Source organism: Drosophila mojavensis, unplaced genomic scaffold (genome assembly GCF_018153725.1).
Source record: "Drosophila mojavensis isolate 15081-1352.22 unplaced genomic scaffold, ASM1815372v1 contig_36, whole genome shotgun sequence".
Taxonomy (NCBI): domain Eukaryota; kingdom Metazoa; phylum Arthropoda; class Insecta; order Diptera; family Drosophilidae; genus Drosophila; species Drosophila mojavensis.
Genome location: NW_025318858.1, coordinates 21,542,846 through 21,558,934, shown reverse-complemented (window position 1 = coordinate 21,558,934; position 16,089 = coordinate 21,542,846). Strand labels below are relative to the sequence as shown.

The 16,089-nt window shown below is 35.3% G+C and overlaps 1 protein-coding gene across 2 annotated transcripts; it reads right to left on the bottom strand.

The window, feature by feature from the left end:
- Positions 1-1,366: 1,366 nt before the first annotated feature.
- LOC6577507 (synaptotagmin-5) lies at positions 1,367-14,594 on the bottom strand. 2 transcript variants are annotated; one of them, XM_002003436.4, is made up of 6 exons: positions 14,109-14,594; positions 3,932-4,123; positions 3,463-3,868; positions 3,159-3,399; positions 1,785-2,282; positions 1,367-1,724 (listed from the first exon to the last, which is right to left on the bottom strand). In XM_002003436.4, exons 2-6 carry the CDS (start codon positions 4,117-4,119, stop codon positions 1,546-1,548), a joined length of 1,512 nt encoding a protein of 503 aa, XP_002003472.1. In that variant the 5' UTR covers positions 4,120-4,123; positions 14,109-14,594; the 3' UTR covers positions 1,367-1,545. The 2 variants fall into 2 exon arrangements, with proteins under 2 accessions (XP_002003472.1, XP_015021191.1); XM_015165705.3 differs by having other exon boundaries at positions 3,159-3,396.
- Positions 14,595-16,089: the final 1,495 nt, after the last annotated feature.

The window sequence follows — 16,089 nt, the reverse complement described above, 5'->3', positions numbered from 1 at the left end:
AAATCTTTTGGACCCTCACAAACTTTTAAAGCTAAATCAGAAAACAAAGGGATGCTATTATACACATATATATATACACATAAATGTGTGCGTATACGTATATGTATTAACTTTATTTAATTATTGTAGAGAACTGTTATATAATTGTTTGCTATTTTAAGATTGCCTGCTTCTTTTGGTTATATAGTGCGTAATTAACTGTATATATAGATTGGTATATATAGATTGGTATGCTCTATAACAAATTCGCTACATTTAATTTTCTAGTTACATGAATATTTCATTTGATATTTCAGCAAAAATTAAAATTATTATTTTTCTCATCTCTTTTGTTTTCTTTGTGCCCTTTTTTTACTGAAACCCTCTTCATTTAAAAGGTTTAGGAATATTGAAAAGCTGTTCTACAATAGATTTCGATTAACTGTTTAAGTATTTATGTATATCTGATATTTATTATATATAGTAAATTCAAGTAGAGATAATATACTTAAATAGTATTTATATCCTTCATAGCCCTCATCATATTCATGTTATATATAGTATAGATATATGTATATATAACTTTAGTTTCATCTTAGGTACTTCTTGACATATACGTAGCACATATAAGTATTTTTCAATTTATGTATGAATATATAGAATATATGCGTTTATTGTTTTTTAATAAAATAGTAATTGATATCATGGAATGCACATACAGTTGTTTGCGATTTGCTACTATGTTAATACAGAAGGATCTCTTTCATGAATATTCATATAGTATAATCTCTATATATAGTTATAAATGTATATATTTTTTTATATTATTTATCAGTTTAGCGTTATTTTATATGTATGAAACAAATCTTATATACTTAAAAAATGTTTAATATTTTTAGGCAAACAGTAAAAAAAATTTTTTTTAAATAAAATTTATTTAAATTAAACAAATTTTTTATTTCACCTAACGAAGCAAATATTTTAAAAATAATGGTTACTACATTTTTTGTATAATGAATTTCAACAATTCTTTATACAAAAGTTTATAAATATAAACTACATTTAAAGTGTACTAGATTAATATATGGCAAAAATAATAAAATTAAGTTTTAAATTATTATTATTTTTTTTTTTTCTTTGTCACTATTCACTATTAGCTATATATTTGTGAAAGGAAACTAAAAAATTAAAGGCAATTAAAGTGGCTAAAAAAAAAAAGAAAAAAAGCTTGGGAATTAATAAAAATAAGAAAGTAGAGCTCAAGCTCCATAATATAGCTTACATTTTTGTTATTACAGTTCGTCATGTAGAGATCTTATTATAATATACACATCAATAAATATATATGTTGTTTCTTATACATTTTATATATTTATATATTTTGTGAATTTATTTATTTATTTATTTATTTTTTTTTTTTTTGCAATCCCGCTCTGCGTCTGTCTTAAATGTATCCCTGCAAATTCCCCTAGAATTTCTTAGCCACTTTGAATTCCCTGCAGATGAAGTTCCTTCTGTTCCTTTAACAGATTTCTGTTAACAGCGAAAGCTCGCGCTGTGTGGGCACTAATTTTTGGTTGTTGCCTTGGCTGTGGCACCCAAGTTGTTTGCGGTTGGTTCCTGCAGCGGCACCCACTGAGCTGTTGCGTTCTTGGCCCGAAACATTTCCTCGAAGAATATCTTCTCTTCGTGCTGCACCTCAGGGGAGTTGCCAATCAAAGCACGACCCAATATTTCGCTCGAGCCTGTGAGCAAAAGCTGCTTTAGTTGACTATTATATTAGCATCCACTTGGCATCCACTCACCCAGCAAGCCGTCGTGCACCACATTGAACTCGAGGACACAATTCTTGAGCGTCTCCTTGCCCACATCGAAGGCCAAAGCTTCATTATATACCGGATTAACGGTATTGCGCTGCACTCCTGTCTTGCGTTTTTTCAACTTCTTGCCACCGGGACCCAGGAGAGAGACCTTTACATACGGATCCGAAGAGTTTCGTGCATCGTCCACAATGCGTAAGTTTCTAGCCTTGATCAACACTACCATCAAGCGCTCGGCGGATGGTAAATAGGCGAGCGACACCATTATATCGCCCAGATCCATTTTCATATCTTGTGCCGAGGCCGAGGTTAGCGGCGTCCACAATTTCAGTTGTTCGCTCAGATCCAATTGGGCCAAATGCAATTTAGTGCCACCAATGCAAACATGACGGGAATACGCATCGAAATCGTATAACAAGATCTCCACTGTGCGCTTGTCAATGACCCCGGCGGATACTTCAAAGACGAAGTTCTCATCAAAAACTGTTTGAGATAGACATAGAGATATATTATATATGGGATATAAGATATAGGATATAGAATATAGGATATCGGATATAGGATATAGGATATAGGATATAGGATATAGGATATAGGATATAGGATATAGGATATAGGATATAGGATATAGGATATAGGATATAGGATATAGGATATAGGATATATGATATAGGATATAGGATATAGGATATAGGATATAGGATATAGGATATAGGATATGGGATATCGGATATAGGATATAGGATATAGGATATAGGATATAGGATATAGGATATAGGATATAGGATATAGGATATAGGATATAGGATATAGGATATAGGATATAGGATATAGGATATAGGATATAGGATATAGGATATAGGATATAGGATATAGGATATAGGATATAGGATATAGGATATAGGATATAGGATATAGGATATAGGATATAGGATATAGGATATAGGATATAGGATATAGGATATAGGATATAGGATATAGGATATAGGATATAGGATATAGGATATAGGATATAGGATATAGGATATAGGATATAGGATATAGGATATAGGATATAGGATATAGGATATAGGATATGGGATATCGGATATAGGATATAGGATATAGGATATAGGATATAGGATATAGGATATAGGATATAGGATATAGGATATAGGATATAGGATATAGGATATAGGATATAGGATATAGGATATAGGATATAGGATATAGGATATAGGATATAGGATATAGGATATAGGATATAGGATATAGGATATAGGATATAGGATATAGGATATAGGATATAGGATATAGGATATAGGATATAGGATATAGGATATAGGATATAGGATATAGGATAGAGAATCATATTCCCACCTGGATTCAATGTCTTCTTATGTATGCGCGTTTGCCAGAAGTTCTTCTTGTCGGGAAGCAAACGTATCTTGGCATAGGGATCAGCCGTTCCGCTGAATTGTCGGGGCTGTAAGTTCTGTGCCTCGAGCAGGCGCACGTTGAGCAAACCCCCAACCGGATCGTAGCTGAGGCAGACATGTAAATTGCCTCGCACCTCATTCCCGGTGGCCGAGGGGCAAACGGTTTTTGGCTGGGCGTGCTGCTGTGGATAAGAAGATTACAATTACTAATGGAAAGCCTGTTTAATCTGATTGCATTTGCTTACGCTGCGGTACAGGGTCATATCGATTTTGGTATGATCCAGTTTGGCGTTCATGGAGGAGACGCGTGGGCGACTGGGATGCATGGCCAGGACGACATGCTTGTCGGAGCGAGCAATGGGCACCGATGTGCTCGAGCAGTAGGACAGGGTGTTCGATTTGAGGCTGCCAGTGGGCGAGGTGGGCGTGGGCGGGGCCGAGTCCTCGGTGGTATTGGAGACCTGCTGCTGCACGGCTGCCGTTGACGAAGTCACCGAGGCGGGCACCCAAAAGGCCGGATCGGCATCTTCCGACTTGAGCGACGTGGGACTCATGTTACCCCCGTTGCTTGAGGCCAATTTGCCTCGTGCCACACACTCGTTCAAATTGTCCACGTTGTAGCCCACGGTGCCAGCCACCAACGCCTCTCGGCTGCAAATCAGATGATGAGCTTTGAAATGAACTTATGTAAGAGTAAGTAGTCTCGGGACTCACCTCTGCTGCTCCTCATCCTTCTCGCTGGCCGACTCGAGCAGATTTTGCTCGAACCAGTTCAGGCGATAGCGTCGCGAGCAGGTGGTGTAGAGGGCTGCGCCGACAGCAGATACCACCAGAAAGGAAACGGAGGCGTAGATGCCAATCTGCGTCAGCGACAGCTCCTCCTCGCGTATGACAATATCCATTACGCTGAGAGTAACACAAAGCCATGAAAAGGAAATCGTTAATCTAAACTTGCAGAATATCAATTACGTTTTTATAGTGTATGCTTAGGGAATCGTTTATATCGAAGGTCAAATACACTTGCTCAATCTCTCTCTCTCCGTCACTATATCTCTGTCTCCTTCTCCACTCTCCCACTTTCTCTGTTACCCTCTCTCTCCGTTTTTATATCCGTTGATGTATCGCTCTTTCTCTTTCTGTGCTTCTCCTTTTCTTCCTTTTATCTCTCCCCAATCTCTTTTCCTATCAGTCTGCTTTTCTTCACCTTTCTATCACTCTTTCTCTCTCTCTCGCTCTCTCTCTCAATCTCTCAATCTACTTCTAAAGAAAGACAATCGATATCTCTTTCTGTCTCTCTCTCGCTCTGTCAATATATCTGTAAAGAGAGAGAGAGCGAGACAATCTATAGCTCTGCTTCTTCCTCCCAATCAATCTTTAGAGCGAGACAGTCGATGTCTCTGTCTCTCTCTGTCGTTCCCCCTCTCTTTTTCTCCTTTTCTCTCTCGCTGTCTCCCTTACTTTCCATCTCCAACCCTCTCCTTATCTTTTTCTCATTATCGTTGCATATATCTCAATATCTATATATCTATATCTCTCTCATTATCGGTCTTTCTCTCTCTACTTTCTCTCTCGAATGACTTCACCCCAATAGATATTTCCTTGCTCTCAGTGTCATACAAGTTAAGACTCAATTAGCCGCTGTCCTTTGAACCCTTAAAGGCGGATAATGGCACCACAACTACATGGTCGTAAAGCCTGCATTATTTGGTCAAGCCGCAGAATGAAGCAGTTTATAAATAAATTAGGGTCACCAAGCCAGAATTTCATTAATCCCCCATTTCCCTGTCTCAGCCTCCCGCCTCACCCTTGTCTTCCTCACCCTTTTGTTATTAATTACACTGCTTAAGGCGCCATTGTGACCAAAGCCAAAGTCCTGACTGTGACCGCAGCTACACGTGCTGCCAGCTGTACTGGCAAGGACACGTATAACACAATAGGTGCCAGCAGCCAGGTGCTCAAAAGGAAATCAAGGTGCGGACGAGGTGGATGCTGCAATTAGCTGTGCAAACAGTCGGCGACTTTAAGGTTTCTCGTTCTCTTGGAATTCAAGCGAAGCCAACTGTTTAAATACGCATATTTCAGCCCGGCCAGTTAATTAATTAACACTTTGTACCGTTACCTTTCACAATTTTAAAAAATATTTTCTACCTTTCACCTTTGCTTTCGCTTCTTTTTGGTTGTATTCCTTTATATGTTTCATGCAATTTGTTCTCAACTTTATTATTTATTTATGAAAACTTTTTGTGGGGCTTCTTTGAGACGGCAATTGAAAGACGTATATGAGTGGGAGTGTAGGTGTGCGTGTGTGGGTGTGTGGCCAGCCAGCCACGTTAACCCTTGGTATATTTCTTTGTAAGGCCTACATGATTTATAAGCATTTGTTGGACGAACGAGATGAACTCAATGATTCATGATATCTCCAAGATGAATATTTCATTCAGAATTTAGCAAACAGAGACCCCAATAGTAATAAATTAAATAACAGTAGCAGAAAATATATGCAATGTGATGCCAGTAAGGCAAAAGTAAATGCATTAGCATATGAAAAGTTTGTAAATTGTATTTTTGATTTGACTTGATTATATGGTTCGCCATATCTCCATATATCGTACCCATATTTTCCTCATTTTACATTAGAAAATTCATCTATATTCGCGCTATTATATCTTCAATTCTAAACTTAATATCGCTTTTTATATGTGAAGGAAATTATCCAGTTATCCTTCGATATTGATAATGGAGATTATGATTTAATGTTGATTAATATAGATTATAATATGGATTAATCGATAGTATCACTGGATCTGTTATCGATTAATCTATATTATAATCTATATTAATCAATATTATAATATATATTGTAACAATAACAATATGAGAGATCTCATCTTGTCTTCTACGTATCGAAAGCCTGTCCATAAAATCTAAAAATTTGTCGATAATATCTATATTGTTCATTATCCTTATCTATATAATTAAGTCTAAAAACAGAATATTGATTATCAAAATTTAATTGCTTCTTGCTATCGATAACCTGCTTATCGATAAGTCCAGCCTGTGAACTTGACGTGAATTAATCCCGGTGGCAGCATTATGAGCACTCTAGATGAATTACACACCAACCATAATCAATAAACTTATCATGCCAAAAGCAATCAATCAATCAATCAACCAGTTAACCGCCAGCTCATTTGGCCATAATTTGTTAGCCTAGTAGTTGGCGCAACCCTCGCACACACCCACACATACACACATTGTGAATAAATCTGGTCTAAACCAATCATGTCAAATTGATCAGCTCACAGACGGTGCTGTAAATCGATGTCAAGTCAAGTCAACCCCACGGCACCGCCACAGCTGCTGCAAATTGTTGCGCAGTTGCTGTGGCAACCTGTGTCATGTGCTTGGGAGCCCTTTTCACTGACTTTGTCACATGTGGGATTATACTAAATGTATGTATGTATATGTATGTGAGTGTATGTGTGTATGTATATGACGATGCGATTTATGACAGTTGCCATAAATTTGCAATATCCAGCGGCTTTTGCGCTGTTTGCTTTTGGTTTGCGGCTTGTGGCTGGGCTGTCGCTGCGTCTGTCTGGCTGGCTGGCTGGCTGGCTAGTTGGATGACTGCCTGCAGCAGCTGGCTTTATAAACAATTTTCGGACTTTTATCGCATACTTTTTTTTTGTCTCTGATAAGAACAGCGCACTATTTCCGGCCAAGCCGAGGGTAGCCATAAATCGCCAGCTGCGTAGCTCTCGAATATATTGGAGTGGATGACTAAAATTAACTTTATCTAATCGATAAGCAGGGGGCTTGGGTACATCAGCCCTGCCACGCGCAGTTCCTTTAATAATTTCATAAAGCACTCTCACAATTTCAACAACGCACAACTTTTTTGTTATATATATATCATATAATTAAAAAAAAACTGATAAATTATAATTATATGTGTATATATCATATATTCTGAAACGGGAGTAAAAAAAACTGTTGCTCCCAGCGGCTAACACAATTACGGTAAATTATGTTCATTAGTCTAATGAAGTGTTTGTCACACAAAAGCAGCGCCCACAACCACAATGACCACGCCCACTTCACCGTTGACGCCCATCGCTGCCTGATGTGGACGCTGAAATGTGCGAGAAACAGCTGGAAGACTGTTATCAAGACTGGCGCCAATACCCTGTACTTATGAGAAGGGACATTTGAGTTCGACAAGAACATAAAAAAAATAAAAATAAATAAAAAATAGTAATATTCATAATAAAATAATAACAATAATAATAATAATAATAAATGATTCAGATATATTATTAAATATTAAATTGAGTTTTAATGTTCATTTAATAATATTAAATTTAAAAGATATATTTGTAATTTTTTATAATAATAAAATTTTAAAATAAATTTATTGAGTAATTTTCTCTTTATAGTATTAAAAGTTAGTTTAAAAATGCTTTTACAAAATTATGAGAAAAATTTAGTCTGTGAGTTCTCGAATGTAGCTAACGCGATTGCCAAACTAAACTAGCCAGCGAGAGTTTGGCATGAACTTCTAACGAAATCAATTTAACTTATTTGCAGCTCAGTTTCAGATGTCAAACAAAATTTTAATATTCTTTTTCAGCCTTGATGCTTCCCAAATGACGGCAGTCAAATGTAAATGGATATTAAATTTAAATTTATACCTGAATGCTTACAGCTAAAATTATTATTATTATAAAATATGGATAAACATGTATAATGTATATATATTTAAATAATATATCAATGATTAAATATATATTCTCTTTCTATGTTTTCTTTATGTATTTATATCAGCTGAGCGTTCTTCTGTTTCACCTTAGAGCAATTGACAAAAATTGTGAATAAAATATATAGGTCTTTAAAGGATATAATCGATAGTATGTAAAGTCTCCAGGTTCTCTCCTTTATTTTATATATTTTCTATATATATAGGTATTGGCAACTTTTATCATTCTATTTGCTATCGTTATCAGAGCTTCCAAATTTTAGCGACCTGTGCCATCAAATCTGATCAAAATTTGTTAACTATAGTTAAAAGTTTGCACAGTTTTATTTCAATTTGCATTATTATGGCAAGTTTATGGTGCATAGACGTCGTCGCTGGGAACTCGCCAGCCAAAGTTTCCAGTTTGTTTGCTCGAACGCATTGTCATAATTTGATTACCGTTGAACGTGTCCTGTGGACCGAGCTCCAGGCTAAAAACGAGCAGCAGTAACAGCAGCCAACTCAACGACAACCTCAACAGCAGCTCGGGTTTTTATTTTCGCTTCAGAGTGGCAAACGCACACACCCACACATAGATGGGGGCTGCCAATTTGCGATGCTCGCATAGGTGCGAAACTGTGAAAAGCGCCACAAAATTTAATCCTTCACATGCGCACAGCTTAAGGCTAGGCACACACGTTAAGTATACGCCCGAGTAGCTTGGCAAGCAAACGTGATGAATGCTACTTAAAAGCGCAAGCACGCACACACACACATACCCAGGCCAAGCACAGTCTTGTGCCAATCAGCCATCAGCAATTTGTAATGCCCATATAATGATATACTCATAGCTCTATAGCATACCACGAAGCATCAATAACATCATTATCGAGCTCGGACCCTCTCCAAACCACTGCCTCCCCCTTCCTCTCTCTCACATTCTCTGCTATTTCCCTCAAGTATTGCTGACAATGTTGCCTGTTGTTCATTTAGCTGCCGCTGCAGCTCCTGCCAGTTGATTATTGCCGCCATTGGCATTGACTTTGTCCCTATGCCATTATGTTGTCCTTGCAAACAGCAAATAACATCGACAACAACATTCTTTGTCTGCCCATCCATAGAATCCGCAATTAACAGCCTCCGAATATTTATAGCCAGTCCATCCTAAGGACTCTTCGCCTGGAGCGTCATAAATAGCTAAAGCAGGCTTGTTTTTGTTTGTATAATTGATAAATTCCGAGGAAATGTTCGCTAATTATTAATGACAGCTCATGCGATTTGCAATTAATTTCATTTTAATTTGAATCTAATTTCTTATTTTGTCAAATTAATAATAGAATTAGACATGAAATGTGAAACGGATATGCTAAAAGGCAAAGCAGCTTAGTGGCGGGAAGATGAAATAAGAAGTTTAAGACGCTGATAGACAGCTGAGCTGATCTTAAAGACTTGCATATTTCTGGAATACATTGTGATATTATCTAATATAATGCACAAAAATGTAGCAGAAAGGCAAAATAAATTTGTGTGGGTATATGTATTTTCGATTATATTCTATATGCGCTGCTCATCCTTCACTTAAATACTAAATATTTGAAATACAAATTTTTTACTAAAAAATAAAATAAAATATTAAAAATAAGTTTTATAAAAATATAAAAATGAAAATATTTTAAAATAAAATATAGTTAAAAATAATTTATCTTGAATTTCATAATAATTAAATAAAGTTAAGAAAATAAATATACAAAAGTTTTAATGGGAACATAGTTTATATTCAACTTAATAAAAATAACTATATATATATATATATTTTTTTTTAAATTTATTAATAAAATTAAAAATCTTCAAAATATAGATTGACTCCAGGAGGTCATGTCCTACAAATTTCATAAATACTGCAAGAATATGTGTAGTACTCTCTTATTCTACTTGAATTATTCAATTAATTTCATAATAATATTGTCATACTCAACTATCGCCCCCTAAGAGTATTTACCACAAATTCTACATGATTTAGCAAACAGTAATCAACACGTTGACACACTTAATATCATGTATCGTTTATTATGTATTATTAATGAAGTTTCTCTATCTATCTCTCGCTCTCTTTTTATTGGTATTCGTGATGCGTTGAAGCACAAACATAATCTAAATTAGTTTCGCAAATAATCAAAGTAGATTCGTTCATCCCACACACACAGGGAGAGCGAGAGAGAGAGAGAGAGAGAGAGAGAGAGAGAGAGTCTGAATGAATTTTCTCCATAGAAGAAAAGTTTTGCTCAAAGTTTTTCCTAAGCTGTGAACTTTTTGCTTATTCTGCAGTTGTTCAGATCATTTGATTTCCTAGAATATTTATAAAAAAATAAAAGTTTTTTTTTCTTTTTTTACATATTGATTTCCTGCTATCAGAAACAACTTTGGACTTTGGTCAAAGAGACTCAAAGGCTAAATGGCTAGACAGAAGTGATTCCGGGAAAATATGGCAATGGAAATATGAGTGCCTATTAAAAGCCAGCTACCATATGCCAATATACCACAGGGCATTTAACAACGGAGCCCGATGCAGCAACAAGCAAAACGAAAATAAAACAACAAAGCCAAAAACAACAAACAGTTGTCAAAAGCAAGATAAACAGAGGTTTATTAATAAGGCCGACAAAGTTAAATGCGTAGCATGGCAATAAACAGAGACGAGAAAACACAGACAGAAGGACTGAAAGGGAGTGAGTGAGAGAGAGGGAGAGGTAGATAGTGAGAGCGAAAGCAGGCTTACTATATATTGAATACTCTTATATGAATAAATGATATATTGGCTATAGAATACAAGCAGGTTAATCTAAGATAAGCTACATAAGCTGAAACGAAGAAGACGCAAAGAAGGTGGAGAGAGTTGAGATAGGACTTGTAGAGATGATGTGGAAGAAAGGAAATAAAGCTAAAGCGATTCAGAGACATGAGAAGAGTTCAAAATTCTAGAAGGGAAGAGAGATACGAAATCTGACGTGAAAAGAGGAGAGCATCGAATGTTCGATTCAAAGAACTGAAAAAATATGAGGAATACGAGAGAAAAACTTAAAGGTAAAATGACTGACACGATATATAAGAAAGGACATACAGATGACCTACAAGGAGCTGTAAGGCATCGATACGAGTTGAGAAGAGATGAGCACAAAAGAAGACGAATGGAAAGAAAATAAAATAAAATGATGAGGAGAAACAAGGTAAGAGCATATTTAAAGAGAAGATAAACGTGAATAAATAAGAATATATCTGTTAATGCAAAATAAGATATAAGACCATAACAAAACTGTTTCATTAGTCTTAATTAAAAACTATGCTCTGGTACTTCCCAAAAAATAAAAAAAGAATAAATAAATAAAAAATTGAATAAATAAATGAATAAGTTAGTCTTAATTGAGCTATAGGTCAATATTTTAAAGTGTCTAAATATAAAAAATATCTAATTATATTTTGGAATATTGACCCATAGCTTGTTCTAATCTAATGATCTAATGTTGATTACCTAAATAATGACAAGGGGGGACAGAGCTTCTGGATGACTGTTTTAGATTATTTTATGCTATAAATATGCAGACTATACACTGCGTATAACGAATTTTGAATACATTTACATAGCTTGAGCAGGAGTTTGTTAAATATGGATCAAATATGTATGTGCATATATGTATGTACTTAAGGCAGTTTTACAATTTTGAAAACATAAACTATCTGGCATATTTAATACGAAATTCTGTACCGCAAACAAGTCTATGATCCATAATATACACATACATAATACCCACATATATTTCATCTCCAACATAACGGTCGACTGTAGTTAAATACCCTCTTTGAGGGCAGACGAAATATGATCATTAAAGCGCAATGTGCCCAGGACACTTGTTGTTTGCACACGCGGCACTCGCCGTGCATAAAGCAACAAGGCAAATAATAAGTGGGCTATTAATACACATACAAATACAGAGAAAACCTTTGAGCGTGTATGTGTGTGTGTGTATGTATGTTTGTGTGTGAGGGAGCTTGTGACCCGCCCCGTCAATAACTCAGCATGTTCACAAATATTGAAAAGCTGTCTTTGCAGTTTGCTTGTGCCTTTTGCCTTTGGCGCAGGCTGCTAGCCGGCCCCCCACCCTCCACTGTCCAGCCCCCTCCAACTGTACCGCCTCCGCTTGGCTTGTTTATTGGCGCCACGCCCCGGGTGAATGAATGTCCTTTGGTGGCTAATGCGGCTTGTGGCATGCCGCTTATGCATTAAAAATGCATTAATCCCGGACATGTGATAAATATTCATGGTCTCCCCGTCGACTTGATTATTATGCATGCAAGTTTCTTTCTATCATGCCTCTTCCTCTTCCTCTTCTTCATTTCAATTTTAAGTTCGGCGTGTGCAACGCAATATGTTGTTGGCCAACTAAGAGTGGCTGGCTCATTCAGCTTCTGTTTGTTTCCGTTTGCAACTGGCGGAAGGTCGGGGTCGAGTGTTTCAAGGACATGGCATCCGTGTTTGAGTGGCTCGGCCAAGGTAAATAGAGTTGGCCCACTGAGCGCTCGGCTGGCTTAAACAACCTAAGGCCAGGTTACAGTTTACACAGAAATCTCAGCAAAAAGTAAACACACACACACACGCACACACACACGCACACATGCAACGAGGCTTAAAGCTTGATTGAAGACATGTTTCCACTTCAATATGTCAGAAGCCTCAATATTGCGTGGAATTATAAAACAATATGAGCATAAATCCCATCTGCCACGCCCACGCCCTTGCCTACCACTCCCATTTGATCAAATTAAATGTAAATGTAAAAAGTTCTTGTTAGCTTGTTGTGTTTGCCGTGGGATTTATGCATTTGCTTTGGGTCTGGCGTCCACGCGGCGTATACGTGTTACATGAACACCAGAATCTGTAATCAGCTGATAAATATTCAATTAATTCCTAGCTTTTTCGTTTTTGGCAGCACAAATGTAGCCAAAGGTGCAATTTACATTGATTAGAGACACAAAGAGACACAGTGAGAGAGAGAGAGAGCGAGAGAATCAATAGCTATTTCTAGTAATTGGAATTAAATTTTTATACACTCTACTCGAAATCTATTGTATATGTCGGCGAATTAATTGATATGAGTCAATGCATTTGTTTGTTTTTTTTTGTTTTTTGTTTTGTTTTTTTGTTTTTTTGTTTTTTGAATACACTACAAATGTATTTATATATATCATGTTACAAGAGTAACTGAAAATTTATTTTAAATTTATTTTTGCCGATAAGGATGAGCCTTTGACAAATCTACTCGAATCAGTCAAATATTAACTGGCTTTGCAATGAGAACTCCATTTATTTAATTATTGCTTTAATATTTGTTATATATATTAAAAAAATATATAATTTTTTTTTATAGAAAAATAAGCATCTACTTTTTGTTAAAAAATGTAAAAACCTAAATGGTTCAAGTTAAATGTTGATACTGACAGTAGTTGAAAAGTAAATATTATGTTTCTTTATATAAATAAATATTAATTTTTATGTTTTTTATATAATTAATATTTTAATTACGATAAAAAATGTTAAATGTATTTTTAAATTAAAGCATAGAAAGTAAATATATATAATTATTACATTTATTTTTGTTAAAAATTTGAGCCGTGGTGGATTTGTTTTTCAAGTTTTTGCTTTTACAAATTTTAATTTATTAAAGCTAAGCAAACTGAATTAAAAAAAAAATTATTTCCCTTGCAATTCGTATTTTGGATGCGATCCAATCGATAGAGATATACGATAGATTACAATATAAAACTAATTTATATTATATTAAGAAATGTCTAGATATACATTTTCGTATACTTGGTTTTTAGTCAAACTGCTTAACTATAAACTTATCCAACACTCAATAGCCCCAGCCAATCAAAGATAAAAAACATTATGAATACATTAAAAATATGAAATCATTAAAGCATATAGACACTCCATCAAAAGCAGATCTTCAACAGATTTATGCGTATGGAAAAGAAAATCGTATTTGAAACTTTGAAAACTTTTCAGTTTTTTTGTGAGTTTCATTAAATTGAGAACTCAATTTGGGGCCTACAAATACTTGCATAAAACCTGTCCAAAGTTTGTTTTGTGGCACTTACCCGTTATTTGCGTTTATTTACAATGTGTCAAACGCACACACACACACGCACGCTTTTACTCACTCGAACACAGTTAGAGACGGTCGGATACAATGCTAAGCAATGTGTACGAAAATAATTTATGGCTTTTGAATAGCTGCACGCAAATTTTTTCGCAACAATATGTTTGCTTATTCCTGCGCTCGACGTGTCGTATGCGCAATATGCTCTAACGGCGCTCGTAGGAACGCGGCATGCCGTTTGAAACGTTTGAGTTGAGCTCAAAAAGCAATTTCCTTATTTGTGTGCGTTCGTTAATAATTAATTGTATTAGTCCAGCGCACTCTGATAAACGGTTTCAACAATTTAACAGCGAACATATAAGTAAATACAAGTATATATGCGTATATATATAGCTATATCTGTGTTTAGCTGCTTTGGCTGCTGTGACTCTTCAGAGCAGCAAAACAACTTGGCCAACGCGTCGCTGAAACTCGACTGTGTTGTTGTTCATCAAAAAGTACACACAGATGCCTTTGCCGTATTCCCTAACAAACACACAGACACACAATCACACAGACACACACACACACACATACATCCAGTTAAACAGAAAGTTGTGCTTCGCTAAATGCGCGCTATCTTTCAACACGCTTTGCCATAGATAAAGTACGACAATAATAAGCTTAAATTATTATTAAAATAAACATATATATTTTTTTCGATTTTTGTATCATATTTTCCATGTTGTAAATTTTGAAATCTAGAAACTCTATGCCACCCGGCTTCTTAATTTGAGCAAATAAATATGCAACGTTTGTTGCGTCTATCAAAAAGCTTTCCATAGGCAAAGCTTTTCGCATAATCAACAGCTGTCGCTCGCTCATGGTCAAGACAATTGTTGCTCAATGTCAGCGGCTGGCAGGCAAAAGCACAGCAAAAGCTCAGTGAAGTACAGTTAATTTTGGCGTTGCCACATGGGCACAAAATGTTAATTGAATTTTATATTAATAAAACTGATAAGTTGAATGAATAACAGAATTTTATATTAATATAGATGGAACTAAATACATAAATAAATTTATATAAGTTAATTCAATTGAATATTCTAATATTATATATAAAATTTTACTAATTATTATTACAAAATCAAAATGTATTATATTATATATAAGTGCACAAAAAAAAAAAAAAAAAAAAAAAAAAAAAAAAAAAAACATTCATAATTATATTGTGCTTTTTAATCAACAAATTTAAATATAGATACTAAGAAATATAATAAAAATTGTCAGTTCATTCATGATTAATTGATAAAGAATAAATGTTTTTAAAATATTTTTTTCTTGACCGTACATTTTCGCTATGACTTCTATTGTTGTTATTGTTTTTTAAATGACAATGAACTTGATATGCGATTACGGCTGCTTTCGGTCAATCATAATATCAGTCGTACAATTGCACTTAAATTTGATAATAAGTTGGCAATAGATAAGAGCAAAGTATAGCTATACTTCGACCACGCATACCCTGCAAATTAGAAAAATAGCTCCTATTGCATGTGGATGAAATAGCCAACAATCACAGAGTATTTCACAGTCAATTACCTTCGATTGAAGCGACTTTATGGCACGCGTGTTCCCGAAAGCTTAAAACATTTTCTACACTCAATCGTTTTCCCATTCGTAATATACACCAAAATACATTTCAGCTGATAGAAAACATTTTTTTTTCAAAGTGCTTAATTAGCGCTAAGTTGGCTTTATATTATCTCAAGTTCAACTACGAAACATGATATGGATTGCGGTTGGCAAACACATGCTCGTGTCGACCTCCAAAGCAGAGTCAAGCCGCGTAACCCAGTTTGATGAAACGCAAACGTAATACGACTAAGAATTACGCATCTGACTTTTGTGGTTATGTGGTTTGTGTGACTAAGCCAAAGCATCAATTGATCTTAACATTGACTTAGTTTTTCGAAGACAACAAGACCTAACATGTTGAC